At 42.1% G+C, this 23,929-nt stretch overlaps 1 protein-coding gene and 1 long non-coding RNA gene across 2 annotated transcripts in view; one reads left to right on the forward strand and one right to left on the reverse strand.

The window, feature by feature from the left end:
• Positions 1-23,929, reverse strand: part of LOC111842617 (phospholipid-transporting ATPase ABCA1-like) — a 163,064-nt gene that overhangs the window by 114,319 nt on the left and 24,816 nt on the right. Inside the window, exons 10-14 of the mRNA XM_023809414.2 lie at positions 17,744-17,883; positions 15,153-15,269; positions 8,308-8,505; positions 4,307-4,512; positions 3,724-3,900 (exon numbers count right to left, since the gene is read on the reverse strand). Of these exons, the coding sequence (XP_023665182.2) occupies positions 3,724-3,900; positions 4,307-4,512; positions 8,308-8,505; positions 15,153-15,269; positions 17,744-17,883 (838 nt within the window). The remainder of the gene's footprint in view (positions 1-3,723; positions 3,901-4,306; positions 4,513-8,307; positions 8,506-15,152; positions 15,270-17,743; positions 17,884-23,929) is intronic.
• LOC111842622 (uncharacterized) lies at positions 18,980-22,613 on the forward strand. The gene is made up of 3 exons (XR_002837960.2): positions 18,980-19,222; positions 21,271-21,367; positions 22,087-22,613. It is a non-coding gene; the product is annotated as an uncharacterized lncRNA (long non-coding RNA).

Here is a 23,929-nt window from a genome sequence, read left to right on the forward strand (position 1 = left end):
TTGGTTCCTACTAATAAAGCCTTTTATCTGAACCTTGCTGTCCCCTGACCACTTCTCCAAACCTGCTCCCCACTTTCGCATTCATTATGCATTCATAGAACATTCAGTGCACCTTCATAATGCATTCATAAAGCATTCGTAGAGCATTCATCAGCAGCATGTAAGTATACCTTAACATCCTAACATGTAAATTAGCTCTCGTTTGTAAATTTCCTATGTTCTTATGTTCGTACTGTAGCACCAAGCAGAGTGAGACATCGTGGCGGCAGCGAGGCAGAGCGAAGTAGAGTGAGGCAGAGTGGCAGCAATGAATGAAGACGAAGAAAGACTAATTCACACAAAGTTGCTCTTTATATCAGTCCTTTAAAGAACTGCACTTAAGTAACAACAACACAGCGGCCACGTTGCAGGGAAATGCAGGGAGGTTAACCAGTAAACGGTAAAGTAAACGCACAGTGAGTAAATACACAGTGGCTATAGACACGTCAGGATTACACATACAACACGGTACACGCAACAACCAGAGCAAAACAGGTGTTTACGCTAAAACAAACAGCCATTTACCAGACAAACACAGGGGCTAAACACGGGGTTCATGAGCATGCTGGGATATGCTCTAACCGGCGCTGCAATACTTTAACAGCTGTAGCATACATTAATAACAAACATTTTATGATAATAAGAACCATTTTATTCATTGAATCATCATAACATTTGTTATTAATGTACATTAAAGCATCACCAAACATTCCTTATAACGACAGACAAAGTAAGAAATTGCAGTAAGCTCTGGCTCCAGTTACATCATAGTCAACACATCTTGGGCATTTAAGAGATCTTTCGTACTTATATGCTACCTACAAATTACTTCATTCTATGACTCTATGTGACAAGTCCAGACAGTGCATTGACCTCTGCTGGACTGATCATTTGCCCGTGGACATCTTCCGCTTTTCATGTGCACATTTGTGTGTGCGCACATGAGTGAGCAAGGGGAGGAAAATACTGAAAAACATCCTTGTTCTGCAAATTAACTGGAGTCTTATCAAAGACAGGACTTGAGGAAGGGTGACCGCAAAAAGGCCAGATCAAAAACAGATGGTTCCAGAATATTATAGCCAGATAAGCTTATAAGAACAGTCCAAAAAGTACCACTCACTGCTACTTATCTTACGTAATCCACAACAGGTGATATTTACTTCTAAAAAAAAAAGTCTCAAAATGAAAAATATGGATAATTTTCTGGTTTGCTAACTAATATGTGGGTAACACTTTCTTTTGGATAGTCCGCCTACAGAGTATTTGTAGCATTTCAACAACTTAGTTGAGATTCAACAATTCAGCTGTTTTGCTGTGTCTGTAGATGTTTAACAGAATACACAGTATATGGAGTACATGTAACGATTCATGAACATACTTAAATATTTTTTAGAATAATTCAATTGAATTTGACTGTTCACTCAATCAATGTTACATTAACTGCTGAGTCTCAACGGAAAAATTGCTGAAATGTTACAAATACTCTACAAACCCTCTGCAGGCAGACTATCCAAAGAAAGTGTTACCACTATGTGTAATATTTCTGTGTACTATTTTATATAACTATACTTTGCATTTCTAGTGAAATCATAAACTTAATCCCTTAACTCTAAGAATCTATTCTGTCCATTTCTACCTGTGCTTGAATCTTTCTATATGATGAAAGGTATTTTGTCCATTTACCTGTAAACAATAATGCTATTTTATCTCCATTGCAGATATAAAATCTTAATGAGTGGCCCTTCAGCACTATCATGAAAGGACATGACTGATATTTCTCCTGCAATGTTCCAGCACGAAAACTTAAACCCCCCTCCCATCCATATCATGCCTCCAAATCCTGCCCTCACCCCTCCTCCACTCAATTATTTATAAAAGAAATGAGAGTTTTTCAAAGTTTAATAATTTACAGTTTCACACTGAGCGGAATAAATGTGTTAAGGATTAGAGACATTGCCTTTTTCATGGCTTTCTTTCTCGTGATTGTTTCTTTTGTTAAAAACAGCTTAGGATGGAACTGTGAGAATTCAGCCATTAGCGATAGGATGCTCCCTGCATTTTGGTATATTGTGTGTTTACCTACTGCAGCTCAAACAAAGTTTTATTACAGTTCCTCTGAACTTGGTTCCGAAATTCAAACTTTTCTGCCAAGGTGTCCCAGAGGTTCCCATTAGATGAACTCAACATCAGACAGATTTGACAGCAAACTCACTTTCAATCTAAAAAGTAACAGTGCTGGTTACAGCCTTAACAGTTATGGTGAGAAACTCCATTGTGCCAAAATCAGTGATCCACCCATCCCTGTTTGGTGAACTTCTGCCACATGGTAGAACAGCCTTTGTTTTGTTTTTTTTGTTTTTTTTTGGGGGGGGGGGGGTGTCGGCAATTTGTTTCAAATGTCTAAAGTACAAGCCTATAATACATCTCACCCACATCGACATTTCAGCTCCACGTACCTGTTATAATTATTTGTCATTTATTACGCGTTGCATCAAGGCTCTGAAAGTTTAATTATCTGAAAATCCAGAACCTGCTGACACGTGAAGGAAGACATCTGTGACTCAGTGCCTAAAAGCTCTCAGATACAAGCCTCCTCTGAATCTGAGAGGCCCCTGCTCTGAGTTAAAGGTAGCGGGTTTGTCTTGCCATGTCAGCACAAGTCTAAAAGAGATCATCACCATGAACTGAAAGTTCAAAACAAACCCATTACTTCCAGTATAAGACCTCATACTGCATGGTATTTAATGCAAATTCATGCAATGAATATACATATAATGATATAAAAGATGCAAACTTTACTCATCTACCTTCCATAACTGCATAACTGCTATGGTGAGTCTTTCCTGGGAGGCAGCGGGCAAAAGGCAGGGGATACGCTGAGTAGGAAGCTTGCCAATCACAGGGCATACATAGAGAGGCTGATTCAAAGACACTACTTCATTTAGCTGCATGTCTTCAGACTGCAGGAGATAAGCTACATCCCAGAAGAAAGTGGAGAGTTCAAATACGTATAGTGGAGGAGCGAGACCACAGAACTACCTACTGACCCACTGCACTACGCAGACAGATTAAATTCCCCAATTCTTCAACCAAGGAAACATCAGAAGGTTGTTCCTTTTAAGAAAGCAATCCGAGAAACCACTGAAAATATGTCCCGAATTAGCTAAACGTTTATATCGCATTAAAGTTTCTAATGCTCGCGACCATTCTGGCCTCCACACAACAGCAAGGTATTTGTCCTTCGTTGACATTCACTTTAATGGAGCATTTTTTTTCCCTTCTTCCTTTTGTCTGCTTCTCCTTTCTTCGCAGTTTTTCAACATTGTTTTCGTAATTATGGTCCTTCAACCCGAAATAATGGGGCTTAGGGACTAAATGCGGCGAAACCATTTTAATGAGGTGGGACCTTTTATGTTCCTCCTGAGCGCCTGCCCTGCTATCCGCTGCAAGCAAACTAAATCAGACGTTGATAATTGTTTTAACAAAAGAGATGCTCCCAATAGTTTCTGCTGGGACATTTGTGGGTGTTGGGTAACTAATAAGAACATTAATCAAGTCTGTAGGACTGGAGGCTGACAGTGCCTCAAGATTCATGTTTATTGCATTAATGCACAACCCTCCCCCCAGCCCCCCATGGACTTGCTGGTGTAATCATGCCTACATGGATAAAAGCCTTGTACTCACGCGTCATTGACGTAGCATGGATAGGGCATTTGCTGAAGAAACACCCCTAGGGGTTGGGATGCAGAAGTGTGGGCTCGGATGATGCCATGGTCCAGCATGTCCTGCAGATAGGCGAAACCCCCCAGCACGTAACGAAGGTCATTGAAGGGGTGGGCACGGGCCCCCGGGAACCAGAGCCTGGTGGGAGACAGACGACTCAGTGCCAGAACGTGGGCCCACAGGCAGCCTCCTCAATGATGCTCAGTAAAGGATCGGGTGAGACGTGACTGGCCAGGACGGCGTAGGGCGTCATGAAAAATTCATGCCGCTGTGTCATGACTCAAGATCACGATCCAGGCAGAGAACATTGTGTTTTTTGTTTGTTTCTTTAATAAAATTATTTCCATATGTCAGTTTCAAAAGAACTCTTGATCAGTGGTAGACAGCAAACACTATACACATACGGTGTTAAAGAAGAGATCAAGCAAAAAAATAGACCAAGGAGACAAAACAGATTTGAGTTAGCAGAGGATATGCCCTTTCCACATTCAATCTCTCCGCGAACTAGTGAAACTGTGGCACGAACCGCTGTCCCTGCGCATACCTCTCCTTCACTTTGTTGGTCCTCTCAACGTCCTCAATGTCCATCCTTATTTTGTACTTCACTAACGGCGGAGGTTGGCTGGATTGAGGGTCAATATCCAGGAATGCGATTCCTGCCCAGAACTTGTTTTCGTCAATTAGCTTCCGGGACCTGGATACCAGGCGGCCCTCATCAGCGACGGCCTCAAACTTATCAAGGTCAAAGCACTGCAACAGACAAAGGAGTACAGTCAATGAGGTCCATATTATCCGGGGATAGCAGCACTGGGAAAGCAGCACTGGGAAAGCAGCACTGGGAAAGCAGCATTGGGAAAGCAGCACTGGGAAAGCAGCACTGGGAAAGCAGCACTGGGAAAGCAGCGTGATCGTCATTTTGTGAATTTGGGTGACCTGTTTTATATTTATTACAAGGACAGAGGGAATAGGGTTAAAAAATTGAATTTTATCATAAAATCTAAAAAAAATATGAAGGAGGATCCATCTATTAATACATTCTAAGTAAATTCATATCCAGCCAAGGGTATAGAAACAATCTGATGAAGTACTGCATGAGAGTACAAACACTAATACAATAAACACCTCAACAGTAAAAATTAAGGGTTATATAAAGCCACAAATTCAACTGAACTAGCTGTCTTTGGATTGCAGTCAGGATGCTGACATACTGTACATGGGGAAGAGTATGCTGGAGTATACTGGGCACAGTACTATACGCAGTGTATATTATACACATTCTATAGTGGTTTTAGATCCAGCTACACTCATTTCATACCTTAAATAACAGCATCTCACTACTTTGTAACCCTAAACCTGGATCAATACTGCAGTTCTTCGCATTATTATCCATAACCGCCTGTCACCCAGCTGAGCTGTAGATCTTTGAATAACTATAAATCCCATACAACTTCTCCCCAGAGCAATTACAGAGGCACAGTGAGACGAATTCTGATCCTCACTGCCGGGGGACTTTGTGATTCTGTTTGTATTGATTATTTCAGTGCCGTTGATGTGTCTTTTTTTGCCAGTTTGGATACAGGAAATCATGAAGTGGAAGTGGCAGAAGTTCCTTGTTTGGTCAGCTGATGAAGCCGCATGGGCGATTCAGAAGACAGAGCTGAACTGGTGTCTTCCGAGCTGGTAAATGCCAAGAAGGGGGCCCATACTATATACTGTAGCAAGCAAGAAACATAACCTGAATTGTCCCAGCAAAAATCACCACCCACATAATGTTCGTGAAACTGCTTAGTGCTCATTTGAAATTACTTCCTCTACAGTATCTTTGGACTTAAGAAATACTTCCTTTCACAAACAACAACTAATCTCATAGCAGATAAATACTGGACACCGCTAATACATAGTTGTGTCTGTTACATCCCTTTCTGTTGCAATACATGTGTTAAACCCCAGAAAGCAACACAGCTATTAATGCGCATTCCTGGGAGCCAAACTTACGGGTCTGGCTGTGTCACACCGAGCTTTAAATCCTTGGTGAAAAATCCCATTTTACAGTCTATAGTGGTCTGAATTTGTCCAATAGTTGGAAAGGGGGTGGGGGAGTCCACAGCAGGGGGAATGAGAATGATTGTGTCTTCCCCTCCAGCTATATATGACTTATTAATCCCGCCTCAGAAGCAACGGGGGGGGGGGGGGGGGAAGGTGGCCACAGAATAGAGATAGCCACGGAAGCTAAGGCTGTCAGAGGTGGAAGAAACCACAAAATCAGAGCGCGGGGGTGGGGGAGGCAGCCGCTATCTCCTTGTCTTGGGACGGATGCGGCGGTGTCGCTGTGGGAATCGGGATCTGCGCGTGACGCAGCCAGCAGCACCCCCCGCACCGCATACCCAAGCAGGTGAGCTGTACCTGACAGATGACAGAGCCGCATGGCATGGCTCTGTTTATGCCTGCATTTCATCACTCTCTGCTGAGAAAAGCGCCTCTCATTCGCCAAAGTTGGCCATGCCAACAGGCACACCGGCCCAACAACATTCTCTCGGCGCTCCGCGCACCGCAGGTATTCTGGCGTGGCTACACAATATGGGCGTATTTGGATTTTCTGGAAATAACATACAAACTTTTTAGTGACCAGCACAGGGGGCCCAGGCAAGGCAGGGACAGGAGCACACATTTATAGCTAAGTCTACAAGACTAAGATGGTCTTCTTCAGTAGGTGATTTTAGCAATGCATTGAAGGAGGACCTTCCTGATTGGCTAGGCTGCACAGACACAGTCTTTAAGGCCAAAAAGGGCCATGATGAATTATATATTAATAGCAATGTGCTCCTTGATTTTAGTGCAGCATTTTGGTAAGATGGTGTGCACCTATCATACAAAAACTGCACCATTTGTTCATAGACCTCAATCACTGTCTCACAGAAAACAGCATGCAATACTGGAATCTGAAACTGGCGATTGTTCAACTTGTTGGGTTTTTATATTTTTACCCAAGACAGGCAAAGGGAATATGTTCTGTGAAATTCATATGAGGCATGCAAGTCTGAAGTCACATGACCTCGCTCATGAAATTTCAAGCTGGGCAGTATAACACTAGTGCAATGATCTACTTGCAATATGTAAGTTGAATGCATATATATGAAGGAGAAAAGTGCAATATCTAGTGCTACAGCCCACAAATATTTCATTATCCAAATAATATGTTTTCCATTACAGATGTATTATAAAAACCACCAGACAGCCATTCTGCTCCCCCTCAACAAATCCTTGAAGAAAAATAACAGATTTTATATTGTACGGACCCAATACAGCAGGGTTATTCAACTCACGGTCCTCGAGGCACTGCTGGTTTTCCAGCCTTCCTTTACCTGTCAGTCAGGTGTGAAGCCTCTGACCAATCAGAATCAGTAATTATTAAACAACTACCTGGGAGAACTGAAAACACGGCCTGGATTTGGAATTGAGGTCCAGAGTTGAATATAATCTATGCAACATATATAACCTGCAAATCCATCCATCTTCTAACCTCTTATGTGGTATGGGGGTGTCAGGCTGCCGACTTACAGGGTACATACACACTCACGCTCTGCAGGCTGTCGAGAAGCACTCACTCACCTCCCTGCATACCTTTGGACTGCAGGAGGAAACAGCAGCGACACAGTGAGAGCATGCAAACTCCATATGCATAGTGGGAGCGAGATTTAAACACACAACCATGCAGGTGTGTTACAATAATGCTACAATGCCTATAACCTACAGTAAACACCCATCTATCCATCCATCTACCCATCCATTCATCCATCCACAACCACTTTTCCGAAGCAGGATTATGGGGGGACCCATATCCTATGCAGCCAGCATATATATAAAATATACAGTAAAGTGTAAAACACAGGGTGTGCTTGATATATTAATGGAAGGTTTTATAAAGTATAGCGTTCAAGCAAAGTCACCCATGCACACACAGCAATGGGAAAATATAAGGAATGTGACAGATGATGGATATAGAGGTCCGATAGGGTGCTGAGCTGTACAGGTAATAACCAGGCCTCATAGTGGACGCAGGGTCAAGACCTAGGCTCTGCATTTCCTGTTAATAAGCCCAGTGCAGTGCACATCTGTGAACTATAGATTAAAACGATCGCACACCCCAAACTGTATCCAGCCCGGTCACATGATCATGCATCATACTTGTTCCGCAAAATAATGCTCCAGGATTCGTGCTGTACTGAAAACACCCAGCAGTGGATGGGGAATGAAACACTTCTTTCTGCTGTTTGCAAGTGTAACAGACAGATCTGAGGCAGCTCTTGACACGGCCACCTCCTCCCAAACCCCAAGATTCTCCTTGTCCCTAGTAACGGGTGACAAAGCGTGCCTTTTCCCAGCTCTCGGGGCCTGTCCTCACCAGAAATTTTATGGAAATAAGCGCAAAGACATGCCACTTTCATCACGGCCTTCCCGGAAACCTTCCCAGACAGCGTTTCCCATGTGACAGTGCGGCAAACGCGAGGTGGCTCCTCGGGTGGGCAGGCGGGCAGGCACACGCACCCCCACAAACTGCGCGAGCATGCGGAGGGCCTCGCTGGTGCTGTTGAAGGCGTTCCTCCAGTCGTAGGCCGGCATGCCCGGGGGACGGTCTTCAGGGGGCCCGATGTACAGGAAGTTGGCCAGCGCCTCTGTGGTGAAGTGGGCCCGGCTCAGCTGTGGGTTCAGTGCTGCGGTGAATGCGGGGTTCTGCAGCAGGCCCTGCGATGCACCCAAGAATATGAGCATATCAAGTACAGCCGATATTGCATGCTTTCACATTTAAAACCAAAACATTAGTCAATCTGTCTATTATTGACTTAATCTACAGCTATAAACAATCAATAACACATAACTCCTTGTGTAACGTTTTTTCATTTTTTAATTATTTTCATCTGGTCCCCAACTGGTTTCCACTTGCGGGCTCTTGGTACCGAACCAACCAGGTAACAAGAATACGCATCAGGAGTCTGCGGCACATGTTACCCAAGCTCTGCTGGAGACAGCGCTTCCCCTGTGATCTCAGCCCCGTGCAGCCGTGCGTGTGCTAGCATTCACCGGCACGGTCAGGGAGGTTACGTCATCGCACTTGCACTAGATGCCGCACAGTACAAGTACAACTGGGCAGTGTGGAAGGTGTTAGGAAGGTGTCAGGTTTGAATCCCGTGGACAGCAGATTAATAATATTACCAGTGATGTCCCAAGCTGAGATCAAAGATCAGAATCAGGGCCAACTCAAGAATTTTTTTAATTGAACCAGCCTGATCCAAAGCCCCATCTTTTTAATTCCACACGTCTGTCTTATTTACGTCAGTTGCACAGATTGCAAGGTTCCATCACACGCTGCAGTAAAACCTGAGGCACACGGCTTGAAACTACAAAACATCAAGATGCCAGTCGTGTTGAAATTCTTTAAAGTGGAAACTCAAAGTAGCCCTCAGCTTCCTGCGGTGTTTGCAATGCCATCCTTTTCAGAGGAGGTAGCAACAGAGCCTCATTTAATGCAACAAATCTAATTAGGCATTTGCATAAACATCATAAGGAAGATAAGCGGAATCATAAGGCTTACTCAGATGAAGAATGCACCAAGACCTATTTTATGTGCATTTATTTAAATATTTATTAAAATATCAGATCAGGACTAGGGACTGGCAGATATAAATATTGAATGGATAGGACCAGGGTACCAAAAAATGGGCTGGAACATCCCTAAATATCACCATAGGACCCTTGAACAAGGCCTTTAATCCCAATTGCTCCAGGACTGTTATGGATGCTGGCTGACTCTGACCTTTGACCCTAAGTTTTCTGCAATTGCACATCACTTTGGACAAAAGTGTCTGCTAAGTGAGTGTAAGCTGAAGTACAGGCATGCAGAACATCCTCTGATATGAGCAGCCATGCACTGCACGCTGCCTCCCACGCCGAAAGCCCAACCTCCGCCATTATTTCCGGGAATAATGGCTGCGGTCACTAACGGCAGGCGGGCATTCATGCTTTACACCCGCAACTGGAGGGGTTAATGGGGAAACACATTAATCTAAATGCAAATTAGCTTTCCACCACAGACAGCTCCAAGCAGGTCGAATGGGCGGCCATCCCGATGAAAGCTAAGAGAATCCAGTGTAATGACACGGTGTTATGCAAGCGCGCTTCACATGCAGGTTTGCTCTTTTAGGCTAAATCTGTATAATCAGTCTCTTCCGGAGTGTTCCGCTTTGGCACAGGTTGCTGCTGGTGTTGGTGTTGGTGTGGTCACCGCTGATTCATTTGTAATTGCAAATCAGCGCTTCTCGCCGTGTTACCGTGCGACCATGCAATCTGTGCCATTCCGTGGCAATTAACCGTGGTTAAAGAAAGTATGATAAAAATACCAGTTATGCTTCTATCACCTGCGCATATACAGTAATTGATAAGCCAGTCAGGGATGGAGGGATGGGGCCGGAGGTGGCATACACACGGGTAAAAGATACACACTTTACAGCAGTGTTTCCCAATCCGGTCCTTGGGGACCCACAGCGGTCCACGTTTTCGCTCCCTCCCAGCTCCAAAAGAAATGCGGACTGTCTGGCAGGGAGCTCGGAGGGAGCAAAAACGTGGATCGCCCGTGAGTCCCCAAGGACCGGCTTGAGAAACACTGCCCTATACACACATTTATGGCACCCGGTAGCTTTTAAGCGGAACTGCTACCTGCTGAGTCACCGGGCCGCCCATATTTAAACAAGTAGTTCATCATGCATCATCTACAGTTATTCCATCTGTCGTATCCTTTGCGCTTCTGTTAAAACACAAGGCGCACACATTGGTATTACACGCAGTGGTCCGGCAAACATCCAATTCAGTTCCTTCACACAAACAAGCACTATCTAAGATAATACATCAGGCTATGTTTTTTTTTTTTCATTTGACCCTCCGCTTTGCTAATGTTAAATAAGAAAATCCATTAAGAGCAGGTATTCAGGAAAATATGTGTTACACACAGGTTATTCAAAGGCCAGGCCTTAAGGGCCTTTGAAAGAGCAAATACAATTGTTACACCCAATGCCTATATGCGTTTTTTTTCTCTTGCTGTGATAATTTGAGGCATAATAATTGTTTGAGGGATATTGATCCCGGTTACTCTTTCGCGGGGAAACTGTTAAAATGTCCTCTGTCATTTCAGCTCGTTTTATTTCCAGCTTGAAATCAATAGTATGTCAATAACTGGTTCCCCAAAAGGTCCCTGGCAGCAGACTGGCTTCTGACCAGCAGGGCCACTGGACTGTGGAATTGCTTTTATTGTAAAAACGACTCGTCGTTCAGCAGACCCTTTCATCCGAAGCGTCTTAGGCCTTACACACCTGGATGTTTCACCAGAAGCCATTCAAGAAGCTCACAGCCACAGCAAATGAGCGGTTAGCTGGGTTGCCAGCTCTTTTGGTTTGATGGGTATGGATGAGGTGATATGGCCCAAACACTCACGTTGCTTTGCATCAGCTGAGGTTACATGGAGTGGCGTGTATGAGCTTTTGCCCCTGACTGGAAGGTTGCCAGTTCAAACAGAGTCATCATATCACTGAAGGGCCTTTAAAAAAGGCACTTAACCCCAAAAGCTCCAGGGGCACCAGAAAAGTAGCTGACCTGCACTCTGGCCCAAAAGTTCACTATTACTTGTAAATAGGTATGTATGTCTCATAGGAGAGCAAGATGGGGTATGTGAAAGGGGAATTTCATTTTACTTGCAACCTGTATAATGACGATAAAGGTATTCTGGTCTATAAAGCAGTAAGATTTGCCGTAAGCAGCATAGAGCGCAGAAAGAGCTACAAAGGAGATTGAGTATTGGGTCGGGGATATGTTCTGGTAGTCAGGGAAAAAGGGAACAGAACCCTATCATATCTCTATTAAGGAACTGGAAAAATGAATGAATGTCCTCGGCTCCTGCAGGGACCTACCATTACTTTCATCATCATAAAAAAAATCTTTGCTATCACTGCGCATTTATTTTCTCGGTAACACTTTCTGCCATTTCCATAAGAATCTATGAACACACCCCTAACACATTATGATGCATCCATAAAGCATTTTGAACACGGCTATAAATATCTGGCAATGGTTTATATTAACTGCCCCTTCATAATGCTTTCACTATGCATTCACAGAACATTCAGTGCATGTTTATAATGCTTTCAAAGAACATTTATTTATAAGCAGCAGGATACCTTAATTTCCTAACATACTTGATCAGCTTTAATATATATTATTAACAAACATTATACAATTATACAATGTTTGTTATTATCATTATTATCATTATTAATGTATATTTAAGTTATTCTGCGAATGCATTATAAAGGCAAAATGAAGGTGCAGTTAATTTAAAGCGTTACCAAATATTTATGAAAAAGCATAAAACATTACAGTCATATTTATAATGCATTATAAATGCTTTATGTAGCTCTCATCTATAATGCACTATAGATACCTTAAAATGCAGTATAAAGCCTCCTTAATTCTTATACCGACCGTTATAATGCATTATGAAGATATATACTGTATAGTGCGTTATAGATGAAAACTTCATTAGAGCGTATGAAGTATTATAATCAGCTCTATAAAGCCTTATGACTGTCAGTAGAAGATACTGTAATGCTTTAATTCTTATACTGACCATTATAATGCATTATGAAGGTATGTATAGTGCATTATAGATGAGCTTTAAGTAAAGTATTACCATTTTCTCTTATAAAAGGGCTCACAATTAAAATTTCAAAAGATAAGGAAGTTTACGCTCTAATAAATTGTAATTAATACAAAGAACAGGGAAAAGGAGTACAAAAAGGTTAAGCACCATAGGAAAAAGTCCACTTTATAGAGTTACTTTAAAACTTGATGGGGTCATATGGAACCCTGGAGCATCCAGCCCTCTGAGGCTGTCACACAGGTCGTCCTTAAGCCACATGACTCCATGATGCTGCTATGTGGCTGCAAATAGGTCAGCCTTGACAAACATGACTGGCTACCCCCCCCCATGAAAGTGGCTTGATTCATTCATTGAACATAAGTTCCCAGAAAGAAGACTCTGCTAAATGCTGCTGTTTGCACGGGAAATAATGGCGTGTACCTATGTGCAAGGAGGCTTAACCAAATCTGAGAGTGGTAAATAGCCCTAAACAATAAATAAAAAAAAACTGTCCTCCTAGAATATTTTATTCATAGGACAAAATGTCTGAGGAAACATTTTGTAAAACAACACTAAAGCCCCTGTAGCATATTGTAACACTTCAGTGACCCAGACGGCCATATTTTAAGCAGATAAGTCAACTCATGGTATAAACACACACAAGCAGCTGGATAAACTGTAGGCACATATATAAATAATTGAGAACATTACTAACCATTACATTACTATGAATGGAAAAGAGGAATTATAAGGCACAGTTGCTACAATGCATTGTCTGTAGTCACTGACCACAAACTCTTACTGACAGCCGCTAAATTAATTTTCCAGAGCATCTGTTCTAATCTACATGACCTATTAAAACTTAACCAACAAGACACGTCAGTCCAAATGACATTTCGCAATGTGCCGCTCCCTTGCGGCAGGAGCTGAGGTGAACACGAACACAACGCAGAGGGATGATATCGGAACTGCACACATTTCCAACTAGGTGAACGCCGCGTCACATCCGGCTGAAACCTTGAGTGTCAGCCGGCTGTAGCTTCTTTAAAAATATTACGTCCACCTGAAGTGGGTCTGGTTGTTCATACCGGATGTTTTACAGGTAGCCGAAGGACACAAAAAGAACTTGTGCGATCTATCTATACTATGCCACCTGCCACCCGTGTTCTGATGGGAAGTTACCATGGTTGCCAGGGTAAAGGCTGGTTTCTGTGATAGGCCAGGCCAGGCCAGCTCTCAGGATACACCGATGGGTGTCTGTCAGCCAATCACAAGTGCCAGCAGGCAGAGTTTTGCCAAGGATAAGCATGCCCTCTCTTTACCCTGACACACCCCCTTCCTGACTCCTGGAGAGAAACATTCTAGTCTTTAGTAGTAATGACTTCTTCACTGCACCAACACGCCTCCCATACATGTGAGAGTGCAGCAGAGTGAAAAACCAGAAGTTCTTCCTTACACCCAATTCAGGCAGCATTTCGGAAGGTACCGCATCCACAAAAGCGTGGAGGTACCTGCACAGAGCTCGAAGACAAGTAAATTATAGATGCAAGGCATCAGTCTTCAGTGAACCGATTCTGCATGTATAACAGTAATTATAGCTGTTTGCTGTACATCATTGTAAAAGCCACTGCTGGTAATTAGACACAGCCTTCCAACATTAAACACCTACAACATGCAATTCTGTTCAGTTCCACTTGTGTTAAAGTACCAACTACAGTTTAGTCTCTCTATAAAGCATATTCCCTTATTGGATAACTGATTCCATGGCACACACATCATTAAATCCATAGGCCCCAATATAGTTTTAACATATATTTGGGGAAATGTGTGTGTGTGTGTATATACATATATATACACACACACACACACAGCACTGTGCAGAAGTCAGTCAAAGAAAGTGATGTGTAAATGATCATCATGTCGGTCTAAGACTATGATATTATGTCTGTCAAAATGATTCCGCTTAGCTATTCCAAAACTTGACTTCTAAAGTCGGGGGGGGGGGGCTTAAAGCACACTTTAGGAAGAGGATTAAAAAATATTAGCTTTATTACTTTATTGATGCATTAGAATTTAGTCGTGATCTTTAGTTGTGATATTTTGCATTGAATCCTTCTTACCAGTATAGGAAATAACTATGTAAATGGTTTAAATAGAACTAAAGGGTATTTTTATAACTGAGTAATTCACTCATTCAGCATTTGCAACAACCATCTATGCACCGTCTATGCACCTATGTTTTTTTTTTTACTTTACTGCTAGTACACCATGTCTGGCTAATCAATACTTCAGTTATTTACATTAATTAATTACATTACTGATTTAATTGTGCTGATGATGAAGTGTGTCCCCTGAGAAGGGGTTCCGAAACTGAAGTGGTGTTCTTCTAGGCATCCATCCTTGCTAGATTTTGGTGAATTTGCATAAGATTTAAGTAGGGTTTTTTCTGAGCAAGGGGACACTTACTGGTCAGATAAATAGCTTTAAAGATTTTTTTTGATTGCCTAAGTCATTTGCACAGTACTTTGTGTGTTTGTCTATGTGTATGTGTATATATATTACAATTATATATAAATTATGATATTTTATTGATGATTATTGAGTATGAGCATGTACTGCAGCTTCATGTAATGGTGTTACGGTTAGAGCTAAACATTAATGACCGCATCGACACGTCGGCTCATCCCCCAAGCCGATGGGCTTTTACCCGCAGGGAGTTCATCTGCCGGCTGTCCTGCATGAAATCCCAGATCTTTGGTCCCTGCGCCTCCCAGGCGTCGCTCAGCTCTTTCAACATGCCCAGCGCTTTGAAAGTTCCGTTGGCCTAAAAAGGCAAGAAAAATCAAAAATATTATTTTAGTTATGACAAGCTTGAAGGTCAAATGCACACTGTATCCATGGGTACCTTTAGCTAGATTACTATAAAATTGATCAGCATACCGTATCTGTTACCAAACAGCCTATTAGTGACTGCAGTATTGTAGTGTGGGAGTAAAGGAACAAAATTATGATGATTAATTCAGTCTGGGAATACACATTTTTATCTATTGCTGCTTATTACAAACTAATTCAATCAAGAAGATATTTGCTGTAGTTGATGTGTCACAGCACTTGAGGTAAAGGTCTGGTTAAAGAAGATTAAATGTGTTCAATACTTTTACCTGAAACTACTAATCACAGTCTTTCAGCTCTATTCACAATGACATGCAGGATACAGAGACCGAGTATTTTGTTTTGTTGACAGTTAACAGGACATTTTTCGCTTTTTACAAAGAACTACAAACTAGATTTCAGTTGGACATCAGAGTATATGAAATCCTAAATGCCACACCAACTTTAAAATGCGAATCACATTGGGGTATACAACTGTGCAAAGGGCATTGGATCATTCAGTATCCCAGAAATCATCAGGATTGTATGAGCCTTAAAACTGAAGTCACACGGTGTTCTGTCACCCATTGTCATAAAGAACCTAAACTAAGGTTAACCCAGCAGTGTTTGTTGTAAACAATGACATTCACGTCCCAACTTTGAGATACACTATTGCCCCTTGATGGTTTTGAGACCACATTTCCTGAAGTTTCACCATATGATACACAAACCACTCTTATCTGACAACAAAGTCTGGTGCCTCTTGATTTTTCTCCCTACTCTCGCTATACATAAGGCACAAATATTTTTAGGTCATGTTCTGAAAAGTGCATGCTTTAAAATGATTCGTGTGACAGGTTCTGAAGCTTCACACAGGTAGCACTGAATAGTTAGAACTGAGTATCCTTCATTCTTTTGTTTTTTTTTAATTATTTCTCATCCTTTCACTTGAACTTGAGCTTGGATGTATTGGGTTAGCTTGTTCATAATTAAACAAGAAATTGTAAGAAAATCTTATACTTAAGAGTACAGGTTTCATCTTGGAATGATTTCAGGAATTCGCATCTCTTATTTAGCACCCACATGATTTGTCATTTGTCTCCTCCCTCCCAAAAAAGTGGGGGTATGAATATTTATGAGCCCGCTTGACATTTCCACCACTCCTGAAGGTACTTGGTATGCGCCACAAGATGTGCTTCTGACAATCCGCGGCCAAAATTACTTTTATTCGCAGTGGTGGGGTGTGAGTGGTAGTTATCAGTGGCTGCCCAGCAATTGTTCTAACAAAAGGTGGTCCAACAAAAGCATGGTCATCAGGTGTTCGAACGAACACACGTAACAGAGGAAGTCTCAGGTGAAGGAATGACAGATGCTAAATGCTACTATTATCACAAATTGTACATGTAGTCCATTTGTGATGATTCCAAGCCATGCAGAGGTTTTAGCGCAAGTTTAACGCATGTAGATATGTGATACCACTAATTTCTTTGACCACAAATTATAGATTATATGGTGACACTTTACTCAATGGGGCACAAATAATATAACATTATACTATTTCTTATGTGTTAATTAACCACAAACTAAGTCTTAGTTACATACTGATCTCTATATTTGTTACAATAGCAGTGAATTATTTTATCTCAAGTAGCGACTACAGCCTCTTCCTGGGTTACGATGGGGTTTTATTCCGATAAACCGAAAATGTATTTTAATACATTACACCATAGCCTAGCCTAGCCTACCTTAAACACTTAGAATACTTACCTTAGCTTACAGTTGGACAAAATCATCAACACAAAAACTATTTTATAATAAAGTGTTGGATATCATGTAAATATTGAATGTAAATTCAATATTAATGTAATATTTAAATATGCACTGAAAGATAATAACATCTACCAGTCGTAAAGCCAAAATATAACACGGGCCATCATAACCCGGGAAGCGTTTGTATATGTGTTCATGATTTGCTCATGATTTATACTTAAGTAGTAACTGAGTTATTAACTATTTGCGCCCCGTCAAGTAAAGTCTTACCTATTGTATTATTGGGCATATTTTGTGATATTAACTTTTCAATTTCCGTAAATAATTTAAGCTACAGAAATGATGTACATAAACACGAAAGGTCAACGCTTACAAATACTCTCATAGCCCCCCGAAAATGGGCATAGCCAGCTCGCCACAGCAAGGGTGAAATACGACAAGTGTACAAGAGACGCCGCTTGCGAGGAACTATCTCTGGTAAAGATACACAGCAGTGGTGATTTATAAAGTCTTCACACATGGATGACTTCTGGCGGAGCTGGGGGGCGGGGGCGGGTCATTACAGCGGCGCTGCCCGCGAGCCCGCAATCACCCGACAACGCGTCTGCGTGGCGCTCGCGCCGCCTCTGGCGCCGCTCCTCTCGCGCGGCTCTGTACCTCCTCCACCAGGAGCCGCGTCACCGGCGTGTCCGGGCTGTAGACCAGCTTGCCCTGCAGCAGCGGCCGGAAGGTCTTCCACACGTACCGGAGGGCGGGAACGCTCTGCAGGGTGGCATTCAGGGTTTGGCAAAAGGCAGCTGCGGGGGTAAAAAATAAAAGCACAGTTTAGGAAAAGGATTAAAAAATATTAGCTTTATTACTTCATTCATGCATTAGAATTTAGTCGTGATCTTTAGTCGTGATATTTTTCATTGAATCCTCCTTACCTGTATAGGAAATAACTATGTAAATGGTTTAAATAGTACCAAAGGGTATTTTTATAACTGAGTAATTCACTCATTAGCATGGGCAAAGGGTACCTTGAGATACTTGAGAAAAAAAAAACCTGCCAGCCTAAATTATTAATGCCAAAGAGGCAAATTACACATACCAAGAGAAATAACCAGTTTTATTCATTTAGAGTGAAGTTGATACTAGGTGGCAGTGATGCTCTGTGGCAGTGCGGTGGAAATGCGGGCCGTGGATATGGCACCTGAGCAATGAGAAGCAGCAGCAGACAGGCATGAAACATGCCGCCCGGCTCACTAACAGGCTGTATCTACTTTCTTTCGATATATAAAAGTTTTCCATTCAGTCCCAGCTTTGTATAGCTTTAGTAATCTGATTTAACATGTTTAATGCAATTTCAAACAGAACTTTCACTTTTTTTTCTTGATCTTTTCCGAGCTTCCCTATGTACTTTTTTTTCAGAATAACTTAAGCAAAGTTTGGCAGTTCAACCCGACTTCAAAGCGACCTCAGCGAAAGACCAGATTCATGTGAAGTTGCACGGCTGACCTAAGAGACACAAAACCGGCGTCTGGGCTCCGCGTGGTTATTTATTTTCTGTGACACATAGCAAAACATTACTTGTACATCTAAATAAACAAGATGGCAAATATAGCAACACAGGAGGAACTATGGAAACAAATCCTACTAACTGCATGTCAGTGGATTGTGGGAGGAAGCCCACAAACTGGAAGAACAGACAACTACCACACACAAAGAGCAAAGAGGGGATTCAAACCACCAACGCCAGAGATGTGAGGCACTGGTACGACCCACTGAGCCTCCATAGGACCCACGCTTTGAACAGCCTTGGAAGAATATTAATACGGTCAAATCTGAAGAAATGAAAAGGAATAATTCAAAACTCCAATAATAACAAAAGAAATCTCAATAGAAAGTACTGAATACAAAAAAGCACTTTGCAGTCAATTTTGTTGTTACTTTATGTTTTTGAAAATCCCTCAATATGTTGGTTTTAGAAGATAAAAGGTAACTGTTGCTGAAAAGCAGAAAGATGCAATAACAAGACTGAAAACCAATACCCATGGAAAAAAAAGAAAAACATCTGAAAAATTCTCTCCCAGTCATGAAGAGAGGATATACTCAGACCCATCTAATGAAAACCATTGAATGAACTTTACCTTGAGGGTAAGTGTGCAACAAGTTGACAGCTCTCGTGCTGATAAGTCAATGTTGGCATCACCTTAACAGTGGGAGGAAGATCTGGAGGACATATAGTCCTAGAAAACATGGCAGCCTATGCCCCTCTATTTATTCGATTCCTGTAGTTTTTTAAGGGAGTCTGTACCAGAGTGGAAATTTACTGGACCGCCGCTATACCAAAATGCAAGCATAGTGTAGAGGCAAGTGCTGTACATTGGGTATAACAATGATATTATTACACAGTGTATTTTTATGAAGTTATTGAAGGCGATCAGTGCTGCTGAATAGCAATTGCCTTTCTGTGATTCAGACCAGAACCCTTTTAGATATACGCTGAACTGCTCAAACACCACACCGCCTGCCTCCAATCCAGTAAAATAGGGCACATTTGTGATTTGGACTGTGGCTCCCCATTACCCCGGACAAACCCCACATGAGGGAATGCAGCCAGACAGGCCTTTGGCTTTGATGTGAATGATGCACTGCAGAGAGACACAGTGCCGGACCCCGTTCACATTCACCCGCTACGCTGAAGTCGCTGGGCTCTCGGGGGAATGCGATGGAGAGTGGACCTTCAGTCAAGTACGTGTTCTAAGCATAATATATACATAAATGGAGCAGTGAGAGGAGGTGAGTCAGGGTTATAGATCGAATCCCACCTCAGGTCATTTACTGTAAATTGCGACATTGTTGCACATTCTCCTCTGTGTGGGTTTCCAGCACAGTCCACCAGCACGCAGTTCTGGGAAACAATGCCTCGACGATGACCTTGGTGTGAAGATGCCGTGGTGCACTGGCATCCTGCCCAGGGTGTACGCCGCCCAAGGTTCCACTACAAACCTCACTGGATCACTGTTATTGAAAATGTATAAAATCTACCACATACAGTGAAAAGATATCATCTATGAAGAACGTCTAAAAGGATCATCAACCAGTTTAGCACATTAACGCCAGCCTTTCAGATAATTCCTTGTACCCTTGCAATGCTGATTCAAAAGGCATATCAGCAGTAATCAGTCTTCCTCCATTTTACTCACAAGCCTTTATGTTTTTGACTAAGATGCAGCTCAGTGAAGGAAAGTATTTGTGTTATAATAAAATGCTACATTAACTTAGGTGTTAATGAGCAATGAAATGGTGATTAAACTAGAACAATTGCTTCACTGTGTGATTTCAATAGAACCGTTAAATACCATAAATGCAATAATACTAGTTATATTGTGCTGACTTTTGAAACAATTTCTCAGTTACATGCTCCAGAAATTAGCTAGCAAAATCTTACAATATAGATTTGAAACACCACAATAACATAGTTTATCTAGTTTCTTTGACTAGGCTTAATTCTCAAGTACAAATCTCCACAATTCTGTTAGCAATTATCTCCATGCATATTTTTCATTAACCACTAAGTCTTATACATGTAGCCTGTTGTTGTTATTTCAGATTTCACTCTAGGAATCTATCTGTTTTCCAAAACCCCTCACCCTATGCTCATGCGAGTTTTACTTACAGAAAAATGTTCTGAGGGCAGAAGGAAAATGATTAGATTAGATTGTAGAGAAGGTGGGTCCAAGCAACTAGAGGAGGAGGGACCTACCAATCAGATGTCTTGGTCCCGCCTCCTCTAGTCACTAGTTTCTCTGACCCAATCATTTTTCCTTCTGCCCTCAGAACATTTTTGTGTAATTAAAACTCCCACAACTTCATCCTAAGCAGGGTAATGGTGATTTTGGAGCCAGCACAGAGCAGAACACAACCTGGACTGGATGTTCTACCTATCTGCTTGTTGTTATTGTTAGAGGTATTTCATCACTAAGCAGGGATGAGGCTGGAAAGCCTTGCCCTCCATGTATGTAACATATAATCTCTGCCAGCATGTTCCAGGGTGCCTGTTCATCTCCCGGCCCCCTGAATCATTCCGGGATTCCGCGGCATTTATGGAGCTCTTGATGCTAAGCCCACTTATCTTTCTTCTCCACATAGACAATTTCATGTTTTTTTAATTTTTTTTTTTCTTATGCTCCTTTGTCCAGGTGGATGTTTTCACAGCAACATCAAGGCGAGTTCAGAATGTCCTTTGCCGGGGCGTGAACCAGCATCCTTTCAGCAGCAGAGTACCTACTGTGCACAGTAAGGGCTGAACCTTCAGGATGATCAAACATATCATAGGGAAAATTTAATAGATTGCAAATGACTGAGCTCTTGCTGCCATGCCAACATTTCTCAGATATTCGGACATATGCTAGTGGGGAATAATAAAATTAAAATAATTTTAAAAAAAAGAACTGAGCACTTTGAATGTCTAAATGGTAAAACTCAAACGGCACATTGTGGTCATTAGGATAGGAGTTTAATGGGAACAGCAAAAATTATTTATTATTTATTATACATAAGTACCTAATACATAAGTAGGTTCTACATACTACCTAACTTCCTGAATAATATTTTTTTCTAAAACCATTTTGTGATTTGTCCCATGCATGCCGCTTGACAAACTTTATTGTATTTCAGGAGGCTGAGTCTCCCTCAGGATCAAATTTTAGAATCACCCCTGGTCCAGTGTATTTTGTTTTTAACTCTTTGACTCACAGTTTTATATAAAGTTACACCATATGCCCAAAAGTATGTGGACATGCCTATGAATTAAAGGACCGAGCAAATTAAGCCACCACCATTCCTGACACCGGTGCATAATTAAGCGCACAGCTATGCAATCTCCAGAAACGAAGACACCGGCGGCAGAATGGGGGCAGGGTCTTAAAAAAAAATGCGATTGGCGTTTATCTTGGTGCCCTTGAATGTGTCCATCTTTCCAGCAAGTCAGTTCACCAAATTTCTACCCCTGTCAGAGATGCCGTGGTCAACCACAAGTGACTGTGAAGAGGGGGAATCCACCTGCAAAGTGGTTGCAGCAGAAACACACAGAATGGGAGCTGATCACCCACATCAATACCGACCTGAGTGGCCACAAAACCCACCTGCAATATTCCAACATGTAATGGAAAACCTTCCCAGAAGAGCAAAGGCTATTACAGGAACAAAGGGAGGCCCAGCTTCATACAGATACCCTTGGTTTCAGAATAAGATGTTGGACAAACTGGTGTCCACATACTCTTCCCTATATAGTGTATATATTTTTTTTTTAGAATTTTTCTCTGTGTGACCCTACATGTTACAGAAATCCTCACTTCAGATTAGTAGATCAAAGGGCCTTCAGAGCAAACCCAAAACGAAGAACTGCCTCTCGCTGAATTCTGCCACTTGTAGATTTGCTTTTCACGGATTTTGCATTTGCTGACCTGGTTGTGTTTTAAAAAAAAAATTCTAATATTGGAAAGCTGTGAAAATAACTGCAGAAAAGAAACTATTACATTCAATTCACCACGTTTAATTTGCTTTGTGGATCAAAACCATGATTCATCATTTGTAACGTAAAACAATAAATCTTCACCAGCAAGTCGAATCATCACTTTTATCACGGGAAAGTGCGGTTATTTAGCATACAGAGAATATGCACTTGTACTGTCATTTTTTTTTTTTTGCATTTTCCCTCAAGTAATTGAACAAAAGGACAATTAATGTAAGAAAGTGCTAGTTAACACATACTCAACCCCATCAACCAGTCCCATTTTTGCCCTGTCCTGTAAACTTTTGAACCATATTGGCAGTGGTGTCTTTTCTGAAACTGTGGGCAAGCGGAACATATATAACATGAGCAAACTTCAGAATCGAAAGACTTTGCCATAGGAACATCTCTGATAGTCGGTCAGGGAATGGATTCTGCCTTAAGACATAGAGGAGTACAGGACCTCGCCCCCAGGCCAGACCTCCAGAGGATTCCGCTTCACCACCCTCTCCCCTCACTGCCATGCGCCAGCCGCTAACAACTGCTCCAGTACATTTCACAGGGCAACGGCTTCCAGTGCACCCCCTTCCCGTCTTATGCATATTCCGCAAAAACGATTCGCTATTAAAATGCATTTCAAATGATTTCACATTTATTTAGGTCTGTTTCATAAGTAGCTATGCTACTTGACCACTCTAAGAGCTCACCTCTGTGGAACAACTATTAGCATCTGAGGCATTGCGTTGTCAGCTAAATCAGTGATTAGCTGGATGCTATTACCATTAGAGATATCAATTAGAATTGTTGTTTACGCATCGTAATCCATTTTGTTATGGCACCCATGAAAACTAATGGAAAGAGGTGTTCTAATACCTTTCTTTAACGGTGTATGAAGGAAATGTGGGTCGTCAGGTGTTTTCTTGCAAAAATGAGGGTCGTGTTTAATATGGAGGCAAAAGTTCAGCTAAAGTAACAGCCCCCGATTCCAATCGTCGTAATGAGCGGCACATTAAAGACAGCCTTTATTCTCAGCAGCTGTTCCTCAGCCCACACAGGTGTTGCTCCCTATAATCCTCCCGTTCATCCAAGCCAGTGTTTCTCAATTTGGTCCTCGGGGACCCATAGACAGTCCAGGATTCTGCTCCGGAGCTGGGAGGGAGCAAAAATGTGGACTGTCGGACAGGGAGCTCGGAGTGAACAAAGACGTGGACCGGCTGTGGATCCCCGAGGACTGGATTGGGAAACACTGATCTAGGCCATTACAGCACCAGGCTGGCAGTGTTGCAGACCACAAGCCCACTCCACACTAACGTGGCACTTCTATTCACCCCAGATGCACCCCCAAA

The sequence above is a fragment of the Paramormyrops kingsleyae genome, chromosome 12, assembly GCF_048594095.1.
Source record: "Paramormyrops kingsleyae isolate MSU_618 chromosome 12, PKINGS_0.4, whole genome shotgun sequence".
Lineage (NCBI taxonomy): Eukaryota > Metazoa > Chordata > Actinopteri > Osteoglossiformes > Mormyridae > Paramormyrops > Paramormyrops kingsleyae.